Source organism: Carassius auratus, chromosome 27 (assembly GCF_003368295.1).
Source record: "Carassius auratus strain Wakin chromosome 27, ASM336829v1, whole genome shotgun sequence".
Lineage (NCBI taxonomy): Eukaryota > Metazoa > Chordata > Actinopteri > Cypriniformes > Cyprinidae > Carassius > Carassius auratus.
In genome coordinates, this window is record NC_039269.1 from 11,372,315 (window position 1) to 11,399,452 (window position 27,138).

Here is a 27,138-nt window from a genome sequence, read left to right on the forward strand (position 1 = left end):
TTATTTGCTCTTCTGTATGTCCGTCTCTAATTAACAATATGTACTTTTAATAAAATAATTTTAATATTGTTAGCAGTACCAATCATTAAAACATATAAAATTATTTTATATGTTTTAATGATTGGTACTGCTAACAATAGACACTTTCATTTTAGTTTTATGACTTGTACTGGAGCAATGGCAACTTGGGTACTCAGACCTAAGCAGTTCATACACTAAATTACTTGCTGTAGATCACTGGAGCCATAATTGGGCCACCTGAGACACCAACACAAAACTGATCCTTCAAAAGTCTGAAGTTCAAGACCATAAATATCAGCATAAATGATCTGTTCAAGCCTAAAAGCACATTATACAAAGGAAGATATGACATGGAAAAGCACACTAATGCACAGTTATCATCCAGAGTCAGCAAATTCAAAATCGTATACCAAAACATATGTCGGTCAAGGATAAAACAGATATACTAAAAAGACAAAATTAAATAACTTTTCCTAAAACACAAAACTAAGTTCCAAGTATTGTAAGAAAAACAAACTATTAATACAAATTTAGACAATGTTTATACATTTAATATATATTTATTTAATGTTTTTATATTTAGGCATAGATCCTTCCAGTTTAATTTATTAAAAGACAGTGACTTCAACAGTTCTTTCATTGGTCAAAGTGCTAAAATATAGGACGAACAAAGAATAGTATCCCAAAAACATTTGTGGACATTTAAGAAATTCAAGAACATTTAAGGGCCGTTTTCGGGTGATTGTGCTGCCTGGCTCAGATGCAGTTAGTGGGTTAGTGACAAACAATATGGCAGCCAAAAATATTAAGGCAAATGTAAACAAGGCTCCTGGTAAAATGATTCTTCACATCACGACCTTCAAATCATTTCCCTTTATCACTGTTCAACAAAGTGAAGCCTGTTGGAAAAAGGCAGAGGAAAACAGAACTTGAGTTGGATCATGAAGACTGATGTAAAACTAAATAAATCAAGTATTACAGAAGACAGAGCCACTAATTTAATAAGAGACAGAGTGAACTGATGATGGATTTCTGATGACAGGACGTTATGGTTTACCTTCCTTTGCCACACTCTTGGCCTTTCCACTCAAGTCGCTGACAACATTGTCGAATGCTGCTTCATGTTTGAGGAAGAAAGGTCTCACCATACGTGTGTATATGATCTGAGCACCATTCCAGGAGACCGGAACCATGCACCACAGCAGAAACAGGCACTGAAATACATACATGTCAGCTACACATTTGCTGCCAGTGTTCAAAAATATGATTTCTATTTCAAATAAATGCTGTTCTTTTCGCTATTCAAACGTTCAATTCAATAAACAAACTAAACATGTATCACAGTTTAAAATAAATAAAAAAAAATATATTATATATATATATATATATATATATATATATATATATATATATATATATATATATATATATATATATATATAAATAATTTCAGCAAAACTGATTTCAACATTTATAATAAGAAATAGTATTAAAATACCAGATCAGGAGTGATGCCTTTTTAAAATAGAACATTTTAAAAAGTAATATTTCACCATTTCACATTATTATTTAATAGCTACTGTATTTTAATGTATTTTAAGTGGAATTAAAAAATATTTTAATAATAAAACACCTTACCTTCCCAGCATAGTAAAAGGGAAACCAAAAGAGGAAGATATCAGAGAAAAATTCAGCCACACTGAAGAGTCCATAAACCACCCAGTAGATTAGCCATTTGGTGTCATCTTCTTTATTGTTGGTCTCAATGGCTTTGATGCTGCATGAGAAACAGAATAACATGTGAAAACAGGCCAGTCATTGTGGGCTGCTCTCATTATTGTGCTGTGCAAACACATCTGTGCGGTTCTCCAGGTCTAACATCTGTCCCCAATATGCATACTAGACATTTGTGAAATTTGACATGTCATGCATACTTACGAGGCATACGCTGGGTATGCAAAACCAATCAAGTTGCAGAGAAGGGATGCACCATATCCAAATAACAGATAGAGTGAGACAATAGATACTGCACCTGCAGAACATACAGAGACACGTGATCACTGCCATTGATAAAATGAAGAAGGGCATTTAGGGTGTTTGGTGTCCTAACAGGATGCAAAAAGCACAAATAAAGGCTGATTTGTGTGTTTATGTGATCATAGGGAAACATGTCTTATGTAGTCCAGCCACTGCAATTCTGCACAGACACTTGAGAACATAGGCTACTACATGGTTAAAAATAACCCTTCAAGCTCTTGGGAGCGGCTAGAAAAAAATCAGATATGATAATGGCACTTAATAGATCATTTGCTGGATGCTCCTCAATAAAGCAGGGTTTGTGTGTGTGTGTGCGTGTGTGTGTGTGTGTTAAAACAAAGAGCTGCAAATGCAACAGGGAAACGTCAGATAGCCCTCGGGGTAAAAACTGATCGTGCGGCATCGGTTCTTGTCACACAAACACGCGAAGCAGAGAACTAATGTTTGATTTTTGGAAGCAATTTGATGAATCGAGTGAACCGATTCTCAAAACCGGATTACTCAACGAAAAAAAACTGAATCAGCTTCAACTATTCATCGACTCAATCTATGAAGTGTCGGTTAATAAAATCTTAATGTAAAACTTTAAGAAACAACAAAACGTGTCTACAGTTGAACTTAGAGAACAAAATATAGCCTACCAGGTCATGTCGGGCAACTAGTAATGATATAATTATTAATCTCAGCAGAAAGCAAAAGATCCACTGAATCGTTGTTTTGTTCAGAGTCCCCACTTTAAAAAAAAAAACAATCCGTTGACTCGGACTTTCCTTGTCTTATCATTAGCCTATGACTCCCAGAGCCCTTTGCACCCAGATACAACATTTAACAAGTCTTTAAGGGTAACACAAACTTAAGTCACGTATTTAAAGAATAAGCTCATACTTTTATTAAGAAAATCAATAGATTCAATTGTAATGTTTACAAAGAAAACATTTTAACTCACACAAGCCCAACAAAGCCTGGCAGCTGATAGCCAATACAACTTAAATACATAGGTTTATGTATTCCTGACTAAATAATTAAAGATGCTGCTTCCAAACCAAAAGTCTAAAACCAGGCACGTACCTGTTGCAATGTACCGTTTCTGAACTCCAGTTTTTTCCTCTAAAACCGCTAGAAAATCCGTTACCACATTCTTCTGCTTATAAAACGCTTCGTGGCGTTCTGTAACACTATTGAACATTTTGTCCTTCCTCGTTTATAGTACAGCAAAATGTAGTGACCACTGCCAGAGCTGTAAACTAGTTTTTCAAGCCAAGCAAACCCAATTTCCAAGCAAACTAACACTAGCTGAAAGTTTGTTTCCTTTACAGCAGCACAGGACTGGCTCATTACAGGCGGGTCTACGGGGACCAATAGAAACTAATAGCACTGGATGATTCCGCCTCCCTCACAGGTGATTACGATTCTGTTGAAATGCTACGTAAATGTTGCTTTTTGACTGAGAACACAATAGCTTTGAAGGAAGGAGGCGTTTAGCAGATCTTTAAATTAAAGTATGGATTTCTTTAAAAAAAAAAAAACCTTGTTATACTGCCTCTCCGTTTACCCTATGGTTTAGCCCACTGCAGTCCTGTTTGAAGTCCTATTAGCTGAGTGTCAAAATATACAATTTCTAAATTATAATTTAATTAATTAAATTTGAATGTTTAAGTCAATCCTAAAGGCTGTTTCGCCACGGGTTCCCTCAGCTTAATTGTCATTGTCACTCTCATCAGAAGCTTTTTTTTAATTCTCGTTTGACTTTTGTTTGTATGTAGATTTTAAAAAAAAATCAAAGGGAACCCTTGGCTCCAACTGATAAATTACATAGCCTATTAACTGCTTCAGTGGGCTGTATAAGATGAAACCATCTTGTTTTACAGAACAATGGAGTCAGTCAGGGATAATTTGTTTAAGAGATTAATATCTGGATTTCATTTTACTATATCCTTGTTCAACACAAAAGCTTTCAGTGGTGCTAAAACCCATGATGATAATCTAACCAAATGTATTAGTATAATTTTCTTAGTGAATACAATCTTATTGGCAGGTGAACTCTGTTTATTATTATTATTTATTTATTTTTGGGGATATCTTTCCACCTATACTCTTCACAGCAATTTATGGAGAGAGTGATAAGCCAAATGAGTGTCATATATAAGATGTCTCACATTAAGAGATAATCACTGTGTTTACTGGTACCACCTCACCTTTCCTCAGACCCCTGTCTGAGCAGCAGTTTGTAAAAAAAATCATAAAATGTTCCATTCCATAATTTGTCAAACTGGTGTTTTATAATACCAATTCATTCAGCTCTCAGCCAAAGCAGGGTCTTGAGTTATGACAGAAGCAACTATACAACTTATTGATATGAGTGAGATTATCTAAAAAAAATGTTTGTTTGTTTTTTATTAAAAAAAAAGAACATTTCCTCACAAATAATAAAAGTCATTTTATTATTAATTTAACTAATAATAATAATAATAATAATAATAATAATAATAATAATAATAATAGAATTCTAAAATATAGATTTTTATTTTTAGTAGGCCTATCCAATATTTATAATAATAAATGTTTTTTAAAGGAATGCTTTTTTAAATTAATGCTTTTTTAACTCATATTCTTAAAGGGGTGGTTGACTGTTCTTCTTTCTAGGCTTGATTGTGTTTATGGGGTGCAGTCTAACATGTTTTCATGCTTCATTTTTTTTTAAATGCATTATTTTTTACATAATTTACCACACCAGTCCCTTCTCTGACAAACACCTTGATTATTTCCTTTTATTTAAATCCCCTCCCTCAGAAATATGCAATGGGCTGAGATTGGTCAGCTGGCTCAGTGTGTTGTGAATCGCTTAACTGCCTTGAGCGCGTCTGAACATCCCATCCCTCAGAGAGAGATGCTTTAGAACTTTGTTTTTTTTTTTTTACTTTGGGATCCATTAGAAGACTTTTTTTAGAACAGACTAGTTTTCTCTTCCTCTTCTCTACAGCAGCACACCATGGCCTCGCCCCCTTTGTTGTGTGTTCCCGTGGGCGGGGTTTATCTTGGGTTCATGACGTAACGGTCCTGGGAAGAAGCTCTTTGTAGTCCCTTACCAACCGTTTTTGTAGGCATTAAACTGCCAGAATTTTAAAATACGATATCTCCGTTTGCACTGAACTTTCAACAATGCAACTTATGCTCAAACAGAAACATTACACACTAACTAACGTTAAAAAAGTGAAATCGCAATCAACAACCCCTTTCATAATGACGTACCAAAGAAGTTTGCTTAGATTTTGACTATGATGATTTGATCATATGGTCATTTATCCAAATGACACATATTATATACTACAATAAACTATATATTATACTATTTATCAATCAACTTTTATTCAAGACATAGGTCCATAGAGACAACAAAATACACACACATATATATATATATATATATATATATATATATATATATATATATATATATATATATATATATATATATATATATATATATATATATATATATGTATATATATAAATACATATAAAACAATAAAAAAAACATTTAAGGATGATGCAGACAAGGCATCATTAAAAAACAATGTTTCCAAAAGCAAGATGTATACCTTGTGTCACTCTTAGAAACATCAGCTATGGACACAATGATCATATTCTTAGATGCTGTTAGCCTGCACATGAATCTATACATAAGATTTCTTAAAACAGTGTTAAAAGTGGGTACATTATTATACACAAACAATTCATTGACACTACACCACCTAGGAACTTTAAGCACAATTCTCAGTGCATCATTATAAGCCACTTGAAGTTTTTTCATTTTCGACTCACTAAAATTACATCACAAGTGGGCAGTATACAGTGGAGTGCAGTAGGTTTTGAAGAGTGAGATTTTAACATCAAGTGTGCACACGTGGAATTTAAGTGCCAGCATGTTTGCCTGCCCATACAGTTTTCCACACTGACGCTGCACATCATCATTATCATCATCATCATCATCACAGAGGTCATCTCTTATCACATGTCCCAAATATTTCGTTTTCTTTACAGTGGTTCACCTGCCAATGAGAAAGAAGGATAGACACTATATAGGTCTAACTATATAGCCTACTAAAACATTTAATGTGTGTCATATTACCTTAAATTACCGTGAAGTTCAATTAAAACAGCACCTAAAATAAAAAAAAAAACATTTCATTAAACCAACGTTGTTAAAATGAGGGACATCATGAACGAAGAGGAACGCCCTCCCCTGGCAAAATGACAGATGTTTTAAACATGAGCAGCTAAAATATGCAAGAAATATGTGCGTAAGACGTTTTTATGAAACCCAGTTAGGAGGTGTTTAAAAACTGAAGATTAGTGGCATATTGCCAGATTTTTGATATTGACACTAATCCTACCTAACGTCGATATCAAATATCTGTCAATATGTAGGAACAATTTAACAGATTTAATGTAGAAAATTTAGTCAAACACATATTCAGGTGTGATTTTCTGGTTTACCGTCATCTAATCATTCTTATTTAAATTTTCCATGAAATACTGATTCTTCACAGGTAATTTATTTTATTTTTTTATCAGGCTTTTGTTGTGGTCATGTTAATCCATTTAATCCTCCGACCAGTATTAACACACCTCTGGAACACACACACACCCCTCCCTGAATTTATTTGATTTAAACTAGCTGGGTGTCTGAATTGATTGAGACTATCATGTGTCTACACATCCCCTGACTGCTCACAATGCCAGAAATGTCAGGCATGTGTTCCCTAACTCTTAAAGTCATCAGACCAAATAACAATGGATAACAACACTATGTTGTGCCTGCAGAGGATGTGCTAATTGTCCAGAGGACCTAATCCGCTTTTCACAGAATTACTTTTTTAACTGATCATTAGCACTGCCATTTGGCCAAACTGTGTGACAGTACTCTGTGCTACAGTACAGTATCTCTTACTGTATAGATTTAGAGCATGTGTACATTTTGTGGTCTTAAAAGCATATAGAGTTTTCTGATTGACTATCTACTACTGCCATAACGTGCGTTTACGCTCTGAGTTGAGGCTGCCTGTCAAGTCACACTAATGACTAATGACTTTTCAGTGTCTCCATTTCTGTGCTTTATGCAGGGTAAAATGCTGTGACGTCAAAGCAGTTGCAGGTTTATGATTCAGTCAGTGTATATTTCTGCTATATCTGATCGCACTTGAGACACCGCTGTATTTGCCTGTGATGGTCTTCATCATTTCATGAAATCAAGTCTTCATTTGGAGAAATTCCAGCCTCTCAAGTTAAGTCTACGCTAAATCCATGTTGTGTGTGTCAACTTCCTATTGAGAAGTCAACGATTTTTGTACGTACACCATAAAATAGTCCATACACTGTAAGATGAATACTGAAATTTATTTGAATACAAAGATACCCATATGCGTCATGCCCATTCATTCAAACTCAGATTTATGAGCCAATTTGTGGATTTTAAATGCAGCTTCCAAAAGACAAGGGGGGGGGGGGGTTAAAAAGCAATTTATTCACTTAAAACTTTCAGGGACACAAATAATCCACCACAGCTTTGTATACTGATTTTGTATTGTTTTTTTTTTTTTATGATGGAGCAAGCAGGGGTTTGGATTTTGAGTGAAAACAGAACTACTGCATGAACTTCTTTAATTACTGACTTAAATAGATGTACATACAGCCAGGCGATATGTATATATGGCAAAATGTATGTATATGTGGCAAAACTCATTCTAACATGCAAATGAGGAGTTTTGGTCATTCATGTCCTCATTCCCTGCACTCTCTTATCACATATAAGGTCTTCCACTGCTGTCTGGTAATTAAATCAATACCAGACCTCTGTACACACTGATGTCGGAAATGCCTGTAGAGTGCAGTGACAGAAATCCTATTAAGGCATGACGTTCAAACTAATAAGGGGCATGTCCTTTATCTCTGAATAGCCTCCACCCCATGTGTTCTGAGTAGAAGTAGTAAAAGCTGGCAAAACTAGGAACGTCCTTCTCCCATGTGAGCTAGAAAGACAAACTGACAGTATTTTATTGCTTTTGACTCACTCTGCTGAACTGCTCCTATTCCTTATATGGTCTAATTGTATGTATGTATGTATATATAATTTATTTATTTTATTTTATTTTTAATCTAAAGGAGTATCTAATATATAACATATTCCTTCTAAGTCTGAGCTTTAATGTGTTCAGTTTTGAACTATAACAACTTTGGAGGAAATTATTTAATCATGGCTGTATGATTAAATATGATATGAACTGTCATCTAATGCGGTAATACATTTTTTCAAGATTCTCTAATTTTGCTAGATGGGCCTGGGTATAACATACTAGTAACTCTTTAAACTTTTTAAAACCTATTATATTCATCTGGTTTGATTACATAAAACGATGTTTTGGTTTATGTTTAATGTCATTATTAACTATTTAAAACAAATTGGAGCTGTGGTCTAGTGGTTAGTGCAGGTTTCAGATTTTCTGCTGCTCATGTCGATTTGAGCCTGTGTCATATCCCTTACTCATTCCTCCCCATATAGCCATGTCATACTTCTTGCAATGTAACCTTTTTTAAAATAAACCATAACTTTTTTAACTCATATTGTTTTGAAACTGAACCCACACTGACCTTGTATTTTAGGATTAGTGCTTCACCCCTTTATCTTTCCACAGTCAATGGCCTCCAGACTCTGACTAGGTTATTTTAATACCCTTATTCCTTGTAATCGTCTCTGACTGTGCTGTTGTGAAGGCATGGGTTTGGATCTGTACTTGATTACTTAATCTGTTGTTAGAAAAGGTTTACGCAGAATCGCTCTCGCAACACTTGCTGCCCACACAGGTCATAGCATGGATGAGAACCAGAGCAGCTCAAGCTCATCTTCCCAATGCCATTCCACTCCGGTGAGCCCCTTGAGAAACATGGTGGAATATTTCAAGAACCTTATCAAGAACTCAATACCTCCAAAGTTTCGTGAATGGGTAAAGGATTACTGCAAAAGGAACGGCTTGCTCACCTTGTCAGTGTTAGCAGTGATGTCGGGTTGTGCGGTGGGATTCACGTTAAGAAGCTTGAACTTGTCAACACAGGTAATGTGGACCATAAAGCTTCAAATTTGGTATTGTTATATCTGTTTTGAGTCCCAACATCAGCAGTGGAATGACTATTTTGAATAGAAATTTAAATTTTTGTGGGGGGGGGGGGTTATTATAAGAACAGAGAGGTTAAAAGGTTGCTCATCTAAAATTCTAATTGTTTGTGGCTTATAAAATGAATGCACTAGTAGCTGAATGTTAAGTACAGTCATTATAGTAACTGAATAAAGGAATCTTCTGGATTCAAGCCAAGTCAAACTCTATTGGAATGTTGATTTGCAAAGACAACCATTTAGACACATCATTAAATAATATAAATGTTTACAGGAGATTACTTAATGCACTTATGAAAATCTATGGCATAAAGCAGTGCACCAGGACAAGTACACACAGTAGTCACAAAACAAATATTCATGTCTAGCATGATTTTAAAAAGCACTTATTAACATTGTGTGTGCAAATTTATATCTATTTTCCACAATATAGTCAGAATTACCATAAAATACATATACAAATGCATTAAATGTTAGGTACATCAGAAATTAATGTCAATAAATGTCAAGAACAGTAGTGCAGTTGCTAAAATGACAATATAGAAGACAAATAAAACAATGTAACAAGATTTTGTGAAGAAGAAATAATATATATATATATTTATTTATTCACAAATATTAGTGCTGCTACTTGAGGATGTGACATCTGGCTTTTGTTACCCATAAATAAACTCCAAAGAGCTTACAAGGTCAGCTAAGGAGAATCAAGCATAACTTAGTAAATCAACTGACATAATTCTCCAGGGATATCACAGAAATAGTAGCCTAAATATATTGAAAGTAATTCTAGGGGAGTTTAAATGTTTGAAGTGAATTCAAATCTTACTTAAAGACGTGTTTTTCCTTTTCCCTCAGGCAAAAATCTACTTTTCTTTTCCTGGAGAACTTCTAATGAGAATGCTGAAAATGTTGATTCTTCCTCTCATCACATCCAGGTAACTACACACCATGTCGCTGCTTTTCAGTTCTTCACTGTAATTCAAGATGTCAGTATTCATGAGAACAAATTTGGGCTTTATTTGATATTTTTTGGGAAAAAACAACAAAATGAAAAAAAAAAACAAGAAAAAAATATCATTTTTGATAAATAGTGGAATAGTGTATTGTTATAAGGTATATAGAGTCTAAAAAATAGTTATTTAAAATTTTTTACTAATTATTTAAATTAACTGCAGTCAACCTATATTAAAATAAAGCAATAAGGCCCAAGAAGCCATGGTAAACTTTGCAGTGAATTTCTAACAACTAAGGGGAGTTGTTAGACAAAAGCGTTCTATAACGTGCTTTAGCGACGTTAAAACGGTTATTCCAAATATGTAGCAAGGTTTCACAAAATAAAACAAAGCAAAAAAAAAATTACAATATTCACAAAAACAGTATTATTCCGCCAAACAATGTAGTTCCTCAGAAACGGTTGAGGTTGCAGCCAGCAAACCCAGACGTAAACAAAGTAATTTACAACAGCTTCAAGCTCAGCCAATCAGAATCAAGGAACGGAACTATCCGTTTTATAATTAAAAAGAAATGTGTCTGCATTTAGGTGAGGCAGCTATATGTGAGATATTTGATGTGATATTTATATTCATTTTATGACTGAAACACAAACACTTTCCTCACAGTTTAATGTCTGGCTTGTCTGCTATGGACACCAAGGCCAGTGGACGTCTGGGCCTTCTTACCATCACATATTACCTGTGGACTACCTTCATTGCTGTAATTGTGGGGATTATTCTGGTACTGATCATTCATCCTGGAACCGGTACTGAAAAAGAGGGACATAAAGCCTCCGGAGGGCCAGTGATGACCTCTGCTGATGCCCTGCTTGATTTGATCAGGTAACTTAACAGTAAAAACCGAAGCTGCCTCATGGTTTTTGACCGAAACAGTATAAGTGGGAGGAGACAGACAACTTTAAAAAATATAAACAGGAAAGGACTGCTGTAGAAAAGGAAGTCCCGCCTTTCAGTTAAAACAGACAATAGCTTATTGGTATAGGTGGCACTTTGTTTATTTGCTCTGCAAATGGGAATACACATTTGCTGAAACCTGAAAGTTACAGTTTCAGCATTTTCTGTCAGATATTGATTATTTCAAACATGTTACCAGTGTTTATGTTAGTTTCTCTGTTCAAGCAGAAAGAACTTTTCATTCATTTCAGTTTTACTGATCAGTCTAAGAAAAGTCTTGAACTTACATAACCACTTTCAAGCTGCAGTCAAGCTTTCGAGGCTTAAGCTTCCCTTTCGCTCTATCCTGTCACTGGACAGAAGGATTGGCATTAGGTATATTTAGAGAGTCACCCACGAGGTTGTGAATGACACGGCTTTTCCTGATTGTGAAACATGCTCCTGAGCTCTGGACCAGATTTAATTGGATTGTTGTCAGGGACGCGCCAGTAGAATGTGTACTTTATAAATAAAGCATTAGCTGATAGCCTCTGTCCTCCCATTCTTCAGGCTGAGATAAATCACACTAGCTTTGTGACATAACCTTTCACCATAGTCAAATCAAATGATTCTAAAACAAACAAAGTGTCATTTTTGGCATGTATTGGCGTCAGAAAACAGTCTAGTAATACTCAGGACAACTAACCATTTTGCTAAAAGGTCCAGGATTGTTTTAAATCTGTGGACTTATGTATGACAGATTTTGTGTGTTTTTCCAACAGGAACATGATTCCATCCAATCTGATTGAAGCCACATTTCAGCAGGTGAGAGAAACACATGAAGACCAGAGAAATTAATATTCTACAGTGTTTTGTATCTAATCCTAGTCCATCTGTGCTGTTCTGTTTCAGTATAAAACAGAACTTGTGCCCAATTTTAAAAACAGTGAAAAATCATCGCAAGCCAACTTTGTGTACATCATGCCAGACTATGACAACCCCATGATGGGTCACCCAGTGTTTCTGGAACTCACTCCTCCTCCTGAAATACACTACAAAATTGTACCAGGGAAAAGCAATGGGATGAACGTGCTAGGAATCGTCATTTTCTCTGCCACTATGGGTGTGTATAGCAGACAATAGTCTTATATTGCACTATGACCCTGCAGAAAAGATAATCTTAGACTAGATTATGCTAGTTACTACTGATTTGGGTTTGTGGTCAATGGTGACAATGGTGACTAGATTTATTTAAATTTAAACAATTTAGATCAACATGTAACTCATCTAATGAAACATATTAACAAGAACACGTGGAGTGGGATGTAATCCATTGCATCAGGAATAAGAGGGATTTGTGATTTCTATATATAAAAAAAAAGACTCTAAATACCGTTCAAAAGTTTGGGATATGTAAAAAAAAAAAAAAAATGGTAGAAGGTCCCTGATATAGATCATGGATTACCATTTGTTTATGTTGCAGCGAGCTGAAAGGCTGTTCATGGGGTAAATACATACGCGTTGATCAACAAGGGTATATCTATTTGATAAAAAATGTATCCAGGCTTTGGTGTCACATGATCCTTCAGAAATCATTCTAATATGCTGACTTGCTTCTTAAAAACATACTTTTGTTGTTTAAAACATTGTACATGTAACATTTTTATATTAACCATGCATTTTTTTTTCTCAATATTCTTTGATAAATAGAAAATGTAAAAAGCATTTATTTGGAATAGAAACTTTAGTAATAAATTGTTACTGATACTTTTGATTACTGTTTAGTCCTTGCTAAATAAAAGTAGTAACTAAAAAAATTATATATTATATATATATATATATATATATATATATATATATATATATATATATATATATATATATATATATATATATATATATATTATATATACTTACTTGGCTTTTTCTGACTCCCCAGGTCTTCTGCTTGGTAGAATGGGATCCAGAGGTTCACCCCTAGTAAATGTGTGTCTTTGCATTAATGAATGTGTTATGAAGATCATCAATGCTGCTATGTGGTGAGTAGATGTGGATTGGTTCACCCAAAATAAACTAGCTGTCACTAGAGAGTTGTAATTTCAACTATGACAGAAATGTTCACTATAAGACATACTACATAACTACAAAGAAAGACATGCAGACCTGTAGAAGCAGCATTTGTCTGCCAATAAAGCAGAATCTCAGATCAAAACAAATGAAGAGCCAGTTGTCTCTTTAATACACACTAAATGTGGTTGGCAGTAGAAAGCTGTTCTGGGCTAAAAGAGTCAGCTGAATGCTGAATGCTGTTTTAGTCAGTCAGTAATGCATTTAAAACTCAGTCAAATGATGGCACCTACAATAAGCAAATTATAAATATATATAGTTTTAACACTCCTGTCTCTTTGTACAGGTACTTCCCATTTGGAATCGTATTTCTGGTTGCTGGAAAGATCCTGGACATGCATGATCCTGTGGTCCTTGCGGAGAAGCTTGGGATGTACTTCATGACGGTTCTGGCGGGACTGTTCGTCCATGGTGTGATTTTGCTGCCGATGTTCTTCTTCCTGTTCACTAGGAAAAACCCCTTTAACTATATCCGTGGCCTCCTCCAGGCTCTAGTTATCGCTTTGGCAACTTCATCCAGGTAAGGAAGCCGGTTTAAACAGCCTTTCAGCTTGCTGAAACATAAACATAATGTTAATCCATGATCTATTTCAGGGAATAGTTCCACTAAATCACATAAAATGTAATAACCAAGGTGTTTTTCTTGTGGTATACCAAGGGATTTTGAATTCTAACATTTCTATTTGTACAATTTGAAATATGCATCTAATGGTTTTGTTCCTTTTAAAGTAATTTGTCAATTTAAATAATAATTCTTTATTTCCAGTTCAGCTACTTTGCCAATTACAATGAAGTGCTTACTGGAAAACTGCCACGTGGATCGCAAAATCGCTCGATTTGTACTTCCTGTGGGTGCTACTATCAATATGGATGGCACAGCGCTATATGAAGCAGTGGCAGCCATCTTCATAGCCCAGGTCAATGAGTACGAGCTTGACTTCGGACAACTTGTTACTATTAGGTAAAGTATTTCAGTTACATTCAGAATAATATACATTACTGGTCAAAAGTTTAGAATTGTTAGTATTTAGAATTTAGAATAGTTATTTTTTTTATTTATTTTTTGCTCAATTTATTTGATAAAAAAAGTAAGATGGTAATATTGTGAAATATTACAATTTAAAATAACTGTTTTCTATTGTAATGTATATTAAATGGTCAAGTTTTCCTATGATGCCAAAGCTAAATTTTCAGCAGTCATTTCTCCAGTCTTCATTGTCACATGAACCCTCAGAAATCATTCTGATGTAAAAATTTAAGGGTATAGTTAACCCAAAAATTTAAATTCAGTCATAAATTACTCACCTTAATGCTGTTCCAAACCCATAGGAAATTTCATCATCTGAACACAAAGCAACACCACTAGCACTTTCAAGGCCCAGAAAGGTTGTAAGGACATTGTTAAAAAGTCCATCAGTGGTTTCACCATAATGTTATGAAGTTATGAACTGTGAGGTGTCTGTCTTCGACACGTTCATGAGGGTACCGGGATGCATGTGTGTGGTCCTGCTGATGCATGAGGTGCCATTCTGACAATACAAAGTCCATCTTTCATAGTTCATCATCTGCATAAAAATGGCAAGAAATTGCAAGTTTACAAAGACTGTTTTGTCTGCTTGTAAACAAGGCACAGCGCATCTGGGTTCTATATGTCACAATGCATGTGTCATGGTACTCTCGGGAACGCATGGTGAAGACTGACATGGAAGGTAAGATTTTTGTTTTGTTTTGTTTTGTTTTCTTGCAAAAAAAAAAAAAACATATACATTCATATATTTAAATTTGAACCACTGATGTCACATGGACTATTTTAATTATGTACTACCTTTCTGGACCTTAAATGTAGTATTTCCGTTGCTGTCAATACAGTGTCAGAAAGCTCTCAGATTTCATTAAAAATATCTTAATTTGTGCTCCGAAGAGGAACAAAGGTCTTATGAGTTTGGTACAGCATGACTGGGTTAGTAATTAATGACATAATTAAAAAAAAAAAATTGTGAAATAACCCTTTGATACTTTTCCACACACATTAGACACATTAAATTGATTCTATTTGTAAAAATGCTCTTTCAAACTGTATGTTGATCAAAGAATCAATTTAATTCAACACAAAAAAAAAATATATGTATATATATATATATATATATATATATATATTGATAATAAGAAGCATTATAATGATTAAGCATGAAATAAACATATCAGAATGATTTCTAAAGGATCATGCGACACTAAAGACTGGAGTAATGGCTGGTGAAAATTCAGCTTTTCCATCACAGGAATAAATTACATTTTAAAATATACAAAAGAGAAAACATAAACTGTTATTTTAAACTTGTTACTTTGACCAATAGTGTACAGTAACAAAGCTGCATGTACCAATCTATGACCATCTATTCTCAGTATCACAGCGACAGCGGCGAGCATCGGAGCAGCTGGAATCCCTCAGGCTGGCCTTGTTACCATGGTTATCGTTCTTACCTCAGTGGGTTTGCCTCCAGATGACATCTCACTTATTGTAGCTATCGACTGGATCCTGTAAGTACAATCCACTTAAATACTACAGCATATACACCACAACAAAAGTAGCTCAATGAGCGTCAATCTCATGCATCTTTTTCATCAGGGACCGATTTCGAACAATGATCAATGTGCTTGGAGATGCATTAGCAGCAGGAATCATGGCTCATGTGTGCAGGAAGGACTTCCAGAAAGACATCCAATCCTCAAGCAACTCCGAGAGAGTAAGATATAACCACCATGTACTCATTTATATGTCTATATACCTAATTAGGAAATAAGCTAGTGTTGTACAGGTCTGTTGCTTTCCAGGAACAATAATAGTATCATATTTTTACAGCTGCAATAATATCTATGTTGTGTTTTGCAGCGAGATACCATGATATCATTCGGAAACCAAAGCGTGCAGAGCTTTCCCACATCTGAGGTTCCACTTCTGGCAAACAGGGACTACATCTTAGAGGTTGTCGGTGATCAGGTGATCGAGAGGCCGACTCCCTGTTATAACCTTTGCCAAGTTTAACTTTGACAGACGATCCCAAGCAGGAGCAGAAGTTGCCTTTACTTCACAAAAACCTTCCCCCTTTTCCTCCACTTTGTGCCATTCTGTCTTTTTACATCACAGATGTAACGGTTACCAAAAGTGTCGCCTTTGGTGACCTTGAAAGATTAGAACATTTGGGTGCTTTTGACACATTAACTTGGGGGTTTTGTAAATTATAAAAAAATTTTCTTCTAGACTTGCCTTAAAATGCAGTAGTAAATGACAGACCACAATAATACCACCACATCCAAAAGAGAAGCATTACACAAGTAGCAGGTCGACTGGGGCTCCAGATATGGATCATCAGTTGCCTTGTCATACAGTGTACAGTGACTACAAAATATGATTTGTGATGACTGTAAGAACAGAGATTGTGTTGTGCTTCATTGTGTTCTTTGTGCACAATTCCTCTGTTCAATATATCTGGGATGGCAATTTGATTATCATGTTTGGATAAGTCGCTGTACATTACAAATTGTTGGTTTTCTCAATAAAAGAAATAAATTAACATTGTGTTATTCATACCGTAAAAGAACTGGAACTACTGGTTACTGGTTTATAATTGAAACCTAAAATGTGTAGAAAATGGTTTGATATGGAATCTTAATATGGATCTTTCTGAAAGTTTTACCCCCTAGTTCACTAATACCAAGACACAAATTTCCAGATTTGCAGTGATGGCCGATATTTTATTTCACATCTACATGTTAGACAGTAGCTCATAACAGATGTTCACTGTAGAATCAAAAAGTATTTCATTAAAAAATTAAGACACACTCATCAATATCAACACATAAAACCGTACACAGTAAGCTAAATAAATAAATTCCACCATTCAGTAATCTTCCAGTATTTCCTACATAAATTAAGGCTTAAAACAAGCAACCATCCAGTAAATTCTACTTGATATTTCATACAACTGGCATCTCTGTTGACGTGCAGGGTGATCTGTGAAACATCAGGATATCAAAAAAGATGGACAGGGAGAAGGTTGCTATAATTACTACTAATTATTATGAAATCACTTTTAAATATTGCACATATGCCAAAACGTGCTAAAAAAAAAGAGAATGCCAAGGTTAAGTGTTTCATATCAAGGACATGTAACCAACAGTGGCTATAAAGCTGCTAATAGGTTCACATGAACCATAAAGTAACATGACACTGGTTGATCAGAGTATAGTAAACTGCTGCTTATTACAAACTTGACGAGATCGAATATAGTGTGTCACTGTACAAAAACAGACAATTAGGATTAAATGTAAGTCACTAATAATATAAATATATGCACACACACACAATACCAACCTTAAGTCTTGTAGCAGAGGGAGCATAAGAACTGTCTGTGCTGAAAATGATCAAAAATCTTACACGAGGTGTGTTGGAAAATATGGATTTGGATTTGTCTAACTACAGGAGAACCTATGTGGGCCTTTACAAGCTGCTATCTGGAAGACCTCAGGGGAGTCAAAGCTGGGGGGCATGACTGTACAACTGTAAGACTATGAGTGAGCCTGCTGTCCCGGTTCTAGATTCACCATTGCTCAGCGGGGAGATCTTCAGCTGAAAACCTCTGAAACACATCGAATATGAACCACCAAGGAAGGCTAAATAAACCGCAAACCAGTGGCCAAATCAAAGTAAACCGTTGTCAGATAGCCAAGTTGAACATTTACCATTTGGTCCAATGCCTGAAATATAAATACTAAAAAGGCCTCAAAATGTGGTTATCTAGTATTTCCCATGAGGTCTTTGTGGACTAAAAACTCAGCTAACCCCATCTGTAAATATGGACGTGATCTTATGTTGACTTATACTGCACTGCACCTATAAATGGATAAATTAAAGAACTGATTAAAAGATAAAATAAAGAAACAAAACAAAAAGTTGAGCAAAACAAAATAAAATTTAATGATTGTAAATGCCATGTGAAACAAAATGTAAGATTTCAAAAAGGAACACAAAAGCAAAAAAAGAAAAGAACAAAACACAAAAATATCACAAGGCAGTCTTAAAAAGCATATGCATTAGTACTGGATGTCTATTTTCAAATGAGCAAACTAAACTTAAAGTATGTTTTAGCCTAGAGAAACAAAATGAGAAAGAAAAAAAAAAAAAACGCAAATCATAAACATAGGATGCTGATGCTCAATTGTGATTACATTTTTACATAAATACTCAGTACCTAGTATTCAGATGTCCAAATCTTTTTGGAAAATGCTTAGGGATGTGCGACCTGCACCTCTGCTGGGGGAAACTAAACCTTCCATTCATGTCTTTGGTCCTTCTTAGTTATCAATCTATTCAGAGGGTCCCTTACAAAATATTAACAAGTCACTTAAAGATTTCCCCCTCACTGAACACTCTGCTTTCTTTACAATTACATCTTTTTCTCAGTGAATCACTCAGCGTGCTGCGTTTAAAACTCAGATTTCAATAAACAAACTGTTGTGAGATGGATCGTGAGATTCCTGCCAAACCAAAAAGTGCTACATTGAGGGCAAACAGGAAAAAATGACATCAAATTAAGGCATCGTAAATACTGAAGAGCTATGTAGGATGTAGATACTGACAAAAGAGAGAGAAAAGAATCTGAGTTTTAAATCCAGCTTCTGGTAAATGAGGTGTCTGACCACATATGGCACAAAGCGACAATATCAGGCTAACATCAGAGACACAAATTTGTATCAAATGCTAAATTGGTCAAATATTGGGATAAACCGGAACGCCTAAAACACTTGAAGCATCCAACAAGCTTGAATCTTAAAATAAATGAAAAGAAACTGTCAAACAGATGTCTAAACGAGACTTCGAAACGTGAACATTTGCAAAGACTTGATTACACTAAAAATAATAGTTTTTCTTTTTCAAAACGGAGCCAATTTCTCTGGCTTCTCAGACAACATCTCTCCTTCATTTTCCTGGCAACCCTGCTTTTCTACTTGTGCGACTTGCTCGTTTTGAACGACACTTGTAAAATCTTGTCCCCGAGGCGGTAGCCGTTGAGGCTGGCGATAGCCATGGCTGCCTCTTCATAGTTTGGCATGGTAACAAACCCAAATCCTTTGCACTTGTTGGTGTTGAAGTCGCGGATCACTTTAACATTTGTGACAGCACCGAACGGCCCAAACATCTGCCACAGAATGCCCTCATCTGCATCCTGGCCCAGGTTGTAGACGAAAATGCACCAGCCTGACGAGGAGTTCCCAGGCATGTTAACACCAGACATGCCACTCATGTGGTCCACACTCATTGGAGAGAACCTGGAGACAGGAAATCACATCTTTTAGATCAGACACGCAACACAAAGTTTTATTGACTGAAAGTGTTTTCATATTTGGGTGAGAGATCAGTTTATGAATGATGTAGTAACCAAGCGCAACAGCTGACTTCATTCACCTGAATCTCTGGGCTTGGTGGTGGACGGGACCCCCGAAGCGGCGAGGCTGTGTGTGGTAAATCGGTGGAATAATTTGGGAATTTTTCACTTGGTTGGGACTGGCAGCAAACTTTACAGTGATCGGCTCTGCAGCGCCTGGCGGCTTCTGCCCATTCAAGTCCTTAATTGCGTCCTCTGCCTCTGCTCTTTTGTCAAATCGAATAAAAGCCACGCCACGAGAGAGTCCTGTAATAAGGACAAAATGTAAGCATTTAAATGCACACTACAACAAGTAGTGTGAAAGACAAAAGTAACACCCATTTATTACGGAACTGTCCAGTAATTAGAGCTCAAAATTTGTTCTTTGTATGAGCCGTATGCTTGGATCTGAGTTACAGTCGGACCCTAGGTCTCTCAGTTGAACACCATGAACGTCTATTTGACATTCTAGCCATTGCTGCCAGAAAAAAAACATTTTGTTAACTTGGAGAGACAAACCCCAATCCTTAAAAGGATGGCACAAGATTATGAGTGAAATGATTCCCTTAGAATTTATAACTTGTTTTACTCATGTGTCTACTGAAGCTTTTTCTCAAGTTTGGAATCCATACCTGGATTTTAACGATGTTTCTTTAAGTAATATTTTTAGTTTTGGTTATGTCATAATGCACTTTATTATCATTATTATTATTTATTAAAAAAAAAATGCAAAAAAAAAAAGAAGTGGTGTGGAAGGCACATCTACCGACCTGACGATTGATCAACGAGGACACGGGAGTTGATTATTCTGCCATAACGTGCAAACATTTCTTCGACGTCCTTCTGCGTCATTGTTTTAGGCAGCCCACTGATGTAAAGGTTGGCATCCTTTATGGTGTCAGAGCTTGGCCGGGCATATGACACCTGTCAGGAAGAGCAAAGATAAAAGATCAGATCTTGAAGAATCACCTCCCCTAAAGGGGAATCATTTAAAATAAATCTAACAAAAAAAAAATTAACTTTGGCTACTTTTTTTTTCCTCTCCAAATTTTGTGCTTTTTTTTTTTTAATACACAAAAACCCCAAATTGTTGAAAGACTTTTTACTTCATTTTTTTTTTTCTTAAAATGTTAAATAAAATTGTTTTATATAAATAGAACATTTTGATTTTGTTTTTTTATACAATTCAAACAGCATTAAAGCAACCGGTAAAAACCATAGATAAAATTTATCCATCTAAATATTGAAAAGCCAGATAATATTGATAATATGCCATCAGGTCTGAGCAATTCAACAATTGAATTTGTTTTCGCTGCCTTGGTCTCAAAACTGGCGGTCTGAAGCAATGACACATGTAACTTTACACAGGAGCACCTTTTGTCACATTACCTTGATTGTTTTAGACTGTAGTCTCAGTCCATTGAGAGTACTGATTGCTCTTTCTGCATCACTAGGGTTAAGATAGTTAACAAATCCGTACCCTAAACTGTGGCCTAGAGAAAAAAAAAAAAAGGAAAACAATAAAACAAACAAAACAAAAAAAAAGTTGAAACGTTCCAAATACAAAGAAAAAAAACATCCTAGTATCAAGCGTTTAACTTCTGGGAAAAAAATTAATGGCACCAAACAAATAAATCCGCATTGACTTACATATGTCGGAAGGGCCTCAGAAAGGAAACTAAAAAGAAGTTTTTTTGTCAACACTGAAATTAAGGCTACAGAATTGTAAAGAACAATTAAATGCGTCTGAAGTCACAAATCTTGAAAAAACTTAAGTAACATCACGCTACAGGCAAACCCCGCAAATAAATACACTGCGTCCCTAAACCAACGAAGACAAAACATTTTCTCAGATCCTCTTCTCAACATTAACTTTTTGTTGTTGTTGTTGTCTGATTTGAAAGCAGTGAGCCAAGTGCTAATAAATACTTGCCTGCTACTTTGTCCCGAATAAGTTTAGCAGACTCCACCTCCCCAATGCTGCTGAAGAGACTGCGCATCTCATCTTGACTCATATTCTGAGGCAAGTAGTTGATGATCAGATTTGTTTTGCAATCTTTAGGCTCATCGGCCATGTGATCTTCGTAACCGTTCGACATGTCATAGACCTCCTGGAAACAGTAAAAACAGGTATCTGTGAAAGTTATACGCAACAAAACAGGAATCAACATTTAATTGGGCTATTTAATGCAAACTCATTTGTGTTGCTTTTATTCTGCTTCTATATGCTGTTGATACCTGACAGTTTTCTGCATACAACTGTGTAAAGAGTCTCAAAATTACGCCTAAATTTTGTTTTTCAATTGATAAGGCTGGCAAGCTAGAAATAGAATGACGATCTTACAATTAAAGAATATACATTTAATTTTTTTTTTATCTAGGGATGAACTAGTCAAACTAATAGCATCTGCAAGAGTTTAATCTTACAACTGCATTAGACACACAGAAAATAGATTTTTTTTTTTTTTATTATTCATTTACATACTTAATTCCACATACCCACTTTAAATGAAACAAACAAAATCATCATGCCTCATGGAAAAAATTTACAACCCAGCCATAATAAAATATCTTAAACCAGAAACATGGACAATACTGCATTTCAGAGAATTTTCTGCCTTTATCTTAATGTACCCTACAAAATCTGACTTTAATCAGTTCATTCATTAACTATAAGTGCTAAGAATACATACCAGGTTAAGACAGTAAAAACTAAAACAAATGTGTGTGAAAAAGACCCAATACAATTGTCGACAGGACTCACTGTACTGCAGTTATTTTACATGCCATGATCAACACTGCTTCCAACAGAGTCTAGCTGAAACTGCACGTGATCATTTTATTTGCCACAAAAAAATACAATAAGGTACAGTATATTAAAAAGATGGGGGTTGTCAGATGTCTAACAGCACCTCATCAAGGCATTTTTGGTGAAGATGAAGAAAACGATCACTCTGGTGACCCGTGATTATTCTGATATCAGACAGTGAGTCCCATTCATGTTAGAAGAGAGGTCTTATTGTGTATTCCACATGGGTAGCCATTCAACCTTCAAGGCTGAAACAAACAAGCATTATTACTGACCCTTCTACAACCCAACATTGGAGGTTTTGATAAATCGCTCATAGACTATTCAGGTCGCTTTACTTCCATCGTGAGCTGGTCCCTACAAGCAAAGTTAAACTCTGCAGCATTTGCCAGGTCAAATACCTTCGACAGACTTTATGCAACACCTAAGAAGATGTCTAGTGCATCGGGTTAAAAGCATACCTCAGATGAGAGCATTAAACCTGCTTTTCACAGGCTACAGCACTACATGGACGAAAACAGCCTACAAGCACTAAACACTACTGTCTCCAGCTTACAGACTCCGTATAACCATAAATAAATGGTTTACAGTCCACATTCAGTCTCTGTTGGACGCAAATTCTACTCACTTTTGAGTATCTAACGTGTCCCCTTCTGACTGCCATGAAGAGCCGTCACAGATCCCGACTCTGAAGATCCCAAAAACAAAATAAGGTAATAAAAATACACGCTGACAAGAAGGGGTGGAAGGGAAGGCAAAGGAGGTTTGGGGGTTCAGAGTAAAATAAATAAAATAAAATAAAAGAAGGCCAAAAAGATGAGCCACCTTCTGATATAACCTGTGGGGGGAAAAAAAAGAATAGCAACCATCGGCTGTTAAAAGTGGTGTGGTTTCAGCGTGTATTTTTAGTACCTCACTTTGAGTCTGTCCTGCCTTCACACAATCTCCATGTTCATATTACATACAAGGTGTACTTGGTTACATTACATATTTTATTTTTGAATGTGTGCTTCCATAAATGGGGAAAAAAAATGAAATACTACAATGTAAATACTACATGTGTAGTTATGAGTTTAAAAGCTATTTTTTCTGTACTCCACTATTCATAAAAGGACCATTCATCCAAACATGAAAAAAACCACTTAATTCTTTCCAAACAAAAATCAACATGTCATAAAATCTACCAAAGAGAGTGGTTTCGTATAATTTCTCACATTTCTTTTATTAATTAACGGCCAAAAAAGTGCATTTATACAATATATGGGGCGGTTAATCTTAAATACTACACTGTTCATGCTTTGGTGGTCTGTTGGAAAACTGAATAAAATACATTTGTAATTCTGCCTAGTCGAGGGGGCGTGAAATTTACAACTGGCCCGCAGCAGGACGTCGCTCTTCCGGTCATGCTTGTCTGGATTACCTCGCCATTGTTACGGTTTCGTATCTTAGCTACAGAGCAACAACCTCGCTGCTTTTCACAGCAGCATGCTTGTAAAGAATCGTCTATCCAAAAATAGGCCCCAGAATAAAACAGCACACAAGACGAGGCCTCGTTCCCCACACACCGTCCCCATATTTTCGCGATGACTCGCTCTGTAAATCCCATGCAACTCTCGAGTTCAAACTCGAGCAGGCTGCGCTAAGGGGCCTAACGTTAACCCAAATAAAGACAGGCCTCGAACACCGAGTGGATTTAAAACATTGCTAAATCCTAATAAACAAAGTCCAATATAACAAAATCAATAGTTTAAATGCGTATCTAGCGCCTTACCAACTTCAACGTCTCTCCGATTCTGCAGTAGAGCGAACGCACGAGGAGCTTCAGCAAAACGTGGCTTTTTTGGAGCTGCGCTCTCGTGACACAAAAACACGCCACTAGGGAACTCAGCCGAGGAAGCGGAAGTCTCAACCCCTCCCACTATCATAATCTGTTGAGATTCAGATCCAGATCAACAGTCACTAATAATAAAATCAGACATTTTATTTGATTGTATCAGATTTATTGTGCAAAGTAAAACGCCCTTGCTGTGCTTGCATATAAAACATTCATTGGAGAACAGGTTTTGTTTAGATAAACTAGTTTGTAGAAATGTAAAAACTTAACGGAATAATATATCAGCATTAATAACAGTGAAATATGTATATATTTATTAAAAAAAAATGTGAAAGCATTCAGAAAAAAAGTAACAAGATTTCAATTCCAAAAGTGCCTTTTTATTCTTGGTCCAAGATTCGATACTCTTGTGGGGGTTGATGCCTCATTAGCTGTGCCACTAGAATCCAAGACATTATCTGAAAACAGAAATGTCAAAGATGACATTATAAATCTGGTAAAAGATCAGGGCATAAATGTATTATAATTCAAGTCTCAGAGCTCACCAGTAAAAAGAGAACCGCTAAAGATGTTATAATCATGATGTGCACTGAAAGTAGTAATTTCATCTCAAGTTTACCTTGACAACCCTAAAATAGAGAAAAAAGTTGAATCTTGCTCAAAACACTGGGATACAAACCTAATTTAAATGAATTAGCAAATTAATTTATTTAGCAGTGTTAAATCATTTTTAAAGAAATATTCCAGTTTTCCATTTTTAAGTTCTACTAGACATCTGTAAATTTTGTATTAATATTATAGTAATTGTACAATTGTAAATACATTTGTTTGTTTTTACACTGAGATACAAGATTCAATAATTTTTCTGACGTTATTTCATTTAATTGCATTTAACTCATAATACTCCTTTTGTCACAATAAAATGGAAGCAGTCACAGATCTTTTGATCCATATTGTGACATACATCCAAGTGTAACAAATTATTAAATTTTTACTACATTTGTCAACAGCTAAAAAAATGAATTATACATTAATTAGTCATTCACAGTGAGATACATAAAATGAATTTAGAAAATATACAGGGTGACTTTTAATTTAATGAATGGTATAGCCTTCTGTAAAATCAAGCAATGAAATATGAATTTTATATCTAATAAATGTTGTAGCTCAAATGTAATTAGTATCTGTACCTCATTATACAGCAACTGGGTTGAGTTTAGAGTTCCATTGCAGGAGTTAAATGTTTTGTTGCAGCAGCTCAGAGGAACTTCGTATTTCCCACTATGATTAAACCATGGTGTTTCCAACCAGTCTGTGTAGTTCTTAACACCACAACACTGCAACTGTAACAAAAAAAGCGTAACCATCTGATTTTGCCAAACATATAGAAATCCTAGAGTTTTCTGTGCAGATACCTCACGCTGGAGGGCATTCACTGCTTTGGTTTCAGGATCTTGGCTGTCACCACTGTAGTTCTGAAACACATCTTTAAGGGGAGCCAAGTCTTCATCAAGCTAACAAAAAAAGATGTTTAATGTCAAACCATTTCAATGTAACACTTTACCTGCATATAACCAAATAAAATACATTTCAGTTACCTTCCCATTATGAGTATATGCCAGTACAGCAGTAGTACACACAATGCACCACGCAATAATAAGAACATACACAAACTGAAAGACAAGGAATATACAAATATGAAAACCACAGTGGATTAAATTATTTATTTTTATTTATTTAAAAAGAAAGACAATTAATTTCTCCATCTTACTAATCCGTGTCCACATGAAGGCTTCTTGTTGGACACTGAACAGCCAATGCATCCACTGATTAAGAGAATGACTCCTCCAGCAACAGCCAGCATTGCAGGGAGAAGTATATAAACGCTGCTAAAAAACACACTGTAAACTTTGTATTTATGCAGAAAGAATGAACCGCCCAGGCCAGCAATTCCAGTCAGCTGTAAAAACAAAGTGGAGAATGAAGGAGTTAAAAACTAGAGGAAATGAAACAATCAGTGGCTTGTCATGTGCCATGTGTGTCAGAAGTCATGACTTTGTTTACTGAGAAACTAAAGCTAGTTGTCTTTACTTTGTTGAAATTTCTCAGTCATTTATGAAAAACAGCTTGTCCTGAGAATACAGGTCAACACTTCATTTAAAATCTACTTCAATCATAGCTGACTCTTGTCTGAATGTATGTATGCTAGAGTGATTTAAGTGTTTTTACTTGTTTATCTGACAACAGCAATTAGCCTACAAAAATATGATGATAATGTCACGTAAACCAACATACAAAGAAAGCCCCCTTTAGAGAAATGAAAACATGCAGTAATATAAGTCTGTGTAACAAATGCATTCGGGTTAAGATAAACGAAAGAAGCGTATGATAATGACAAGACTCACCAACAAAATCAGAGATGCAATCTTAAGCAAAATTCTGAAACCTCTTAGAGCATACATGGCTCTTCCTTAATCGACTCTTCTGAGCGTGATATAATTTATAAACACATCTGAATCGCAATTCTATCAAAATCTCTTGGTCCAATTCAACTTCAGCAGTGGCAAACACCGATTTGGTAGCTGACGGGATTTGAAATCGAAACCATACAAAACCGCGGAAGTGACCGAATTAACGAGTAAGCAAGCAGCGGGAACTGTACCAAACAAATGAACCATTAAAACGATGAACGGAGGGCAGTGCAATTGAGGTTTTGGTTTGATAGAATTATTTATTTGTTTATTTATGACACACTAATTAATAGCAATATATTTAATAGAAGCTTAATAATAAGCTCCAAAAAAGAAAACTTACTGTTGAAAATAAAAGCAATT

General features: G+C 35.5%; 4 protein-coding genes across 7 annotated transcripts; 1 reads left to right on the plus strand and 3 right to left on the minus strand.

Moving 5' to 3' along the window:
- Positions 1 to 569: 569 nt before the first annotated feature.
- LOC113045478 (receptor expression-enhancing protein 6-like) lies at positions 570 to 3,411 on the minus strand. The gene is made up of 5 exons (XM_026205874.1): positions 3,127 to 3,411; positions 1,960 to 2,053; positions 1,660 to 1,798; positions 1,079 to 1,235; positions 570 to 920 (listed from the first exon to the last, which is right to left on the minus strand). Exons 1-5 carry the CDS (start codon positions 3,242 to 3,244, stop codon positions 886 to 888), a joined length of 543 nt encoding a protein of 180 aa, XP_026061659.1. The 5' UTR covers positions 3,245 to 3,411; the 3' UTR covers positions 570 to 885.
- Positions 3,412 to 8,893: 5,482 nt separating this feature from the next.
- LOC113045480 (excitatory amino acid transporter 5-like) lies at positions 8,894 to 16,862 on the plus strand. Its single transcript, XM_026205875.1, has 11 exons — positions 8,894 to 9,167; positions 10,082 to 10,161; positions 10,846 to 11,061; positions 11,895 to 11,937; positions 12,025 to 12,235; positions 13,052 to 13,151; positions 13,526 to 13,759; positions 14,006 to 14,200; positions 15,643 to 15,777; positions 15,866 to 15,983; positions 16,130 to 16,862. Exons 1-11 carry the CDS (start codon positions 8,928 to 8,930, stop codon positions 16,280 to 16,282), a joined length of 1,725 nt encoding a protein of 574 aa, XP_026061660.1. The 5' UTR covers positions 8,894 to 8,927; the 3' UTR covers positions 16,283 to 16,862.
- A 101-nt stretch (positions 16,863 to 16,963) lies between these two features.
- On the minus strand, positions 16,964 to 24,375 carry elavl1a (ELAV like RNA binding protein 1a). 4 transcript variants are annotated; one of them, XM_026205877.1, is made up of 7 exons: positions 24,242 to 24,332; positions 23,099 to 23,158; positions 21,595 to 21,772; positions 21,051 to 21,154; positions 20,432 to 20,585; positions 19,703 to 19,928; positions 16,964 to 19,566 (listed from the first exon to the last, which is right to left on the minus strand). In XM_026205877.1, the coding sequence occupies exons 2-7, from the start codon at positions 23,132 to 23,134 to the stop codon at positions 19,242 to 19,244; spliced, it is 1,023 nt and encodes a 340-aa protein (XP_026061662.1). In that variant the 5' UTR covers positions 23,135 to 23,158; positions 24,242 to 24,332; the 3' UTR covers positions 16,964 to 19,241. The 4 variants fall into 4 exon arrangements, with proteins under 4 accessions (XP_026061662.1, XP_026061661.1, XP_026061663.1 ...); XM_026205876.1 differs by having other exon boundaries at positions 23,099 to 23,308; positions 24,242 to 24,329; XM_026205878.1 differs by lacking the exon at positions 23,099 to 23,158 and having other exon boundaries at positions 24,242 to 24,375.
- Positions 24,376 to 24,433: 58 nt separating this feature from the next.
- tspan37 (tetraspanin 37) lies at positions 24,434 to 26,969 on the minus strand. Its single transcript, XM_026205880.1, has 7 exons — positions 26,710 to 26,969; positions 26,076 to 26,264; positions 25,903 to 25,977; positions 25,720 to 25,818; positions 25,495 to 25,647; positions 24,850 to 24,933; positions 24,434 to 24,762 (listed from the first exon to the last, which is right to left on the minus strand). The coding sequence occupies exons 1-7, from the start codon at positions 26,764 to 26,766 to the stop codon at positions 24,685 to 24,687; spliced, it is 735 nt and encodes a 244-aa protein (XP_026061665.1). The 5' UTR covers positions 26,767 to 26,969; the 3' UTR covers positions 24,434 to 24,684.
- Positions 26,970 to 27,138: the final 169 nt, after the last annotated feature.

Coding starts and splice junctions, on each gene's coding strand:
- tspan37 (XM_026205880.1), bottom strand. CDS start 26,766: ATGTATGCTCTAAGAGGTTTCAGAATTTTGCTTAAGATTGCATCTCTG. Junction 26,265..26,709: donor TTGCATCTCTGATTTTGTTG/GTGAGTCTTGTC, acceptor TTGTTTTTACAG/CTGACTGGAATTGCTGGCCT. Junction 24,934..25,494: donor CCCAGTTGCTGTATAATGAG/GTACAGATACTA, acceptor TCTCTATTTTAG/GGTTGTCAAGGTAAACTTGA.
- LOC113045480 (XM_026205875.1), top strand. CDS start 8,928: ATGGATGAGAACCAGAGCAGCTCAAGCTCATCTTCCCAATGCCATTCC. Junction 11,062..11,894: donor GCCCTGCTTGATTTGATCAG/GTAACTTAACAG, acceptor TTTTTCCAACAG/GAACATGATTCCATCCAATC. Junction 13,152..13,525: donor ATCATCAATGCTGCTATGTG/GTGAGTAGATGT, acceptor CTCTTTGTACAG/GTACTTCCCATTTGGAATCG.
- LOC113045478 (XM_026205874.1), bottom strand. CDS start 3,244: ATGTTCAATAGTGTTACAGAACGCCACGAAGCGTTTTATAAGCAGAAG. Junction 1,799..1,959: donor GCATACCCAGCGTATGCCTC/GTAAGTATGCAT, acceptor TTTCTCATGCAG/CATCAAAGCCATTGAGACCA. Junction 921..1,078: donor CAAGAGTGTGGCAAAGGAAG/GTAAACCATAAC, acceptor TTTTTCCAACAG/GCTTCACTTTGTTGAACAGT.
- elavl1a (XM_026205877.1), bottom strand. CDS start 23,134: ATGGCAGTCAGAAGGGGACACGTTAGATACTCAAAA. Junction 20,586..21,050: donor TACAGTCTAAAACAATCAAG/GTAATGTGACAA, acceptor TCTTCCTGACAG/GTGTCATATGCCCGGCCAAG. Junction 19,567..19,702: donor CACCAAGCCCAGAGATTCAG/GTGAATGAAGTC, acceptor TCCTGTCTCCAG/GTTCTCTCCAATGAGTGTGG.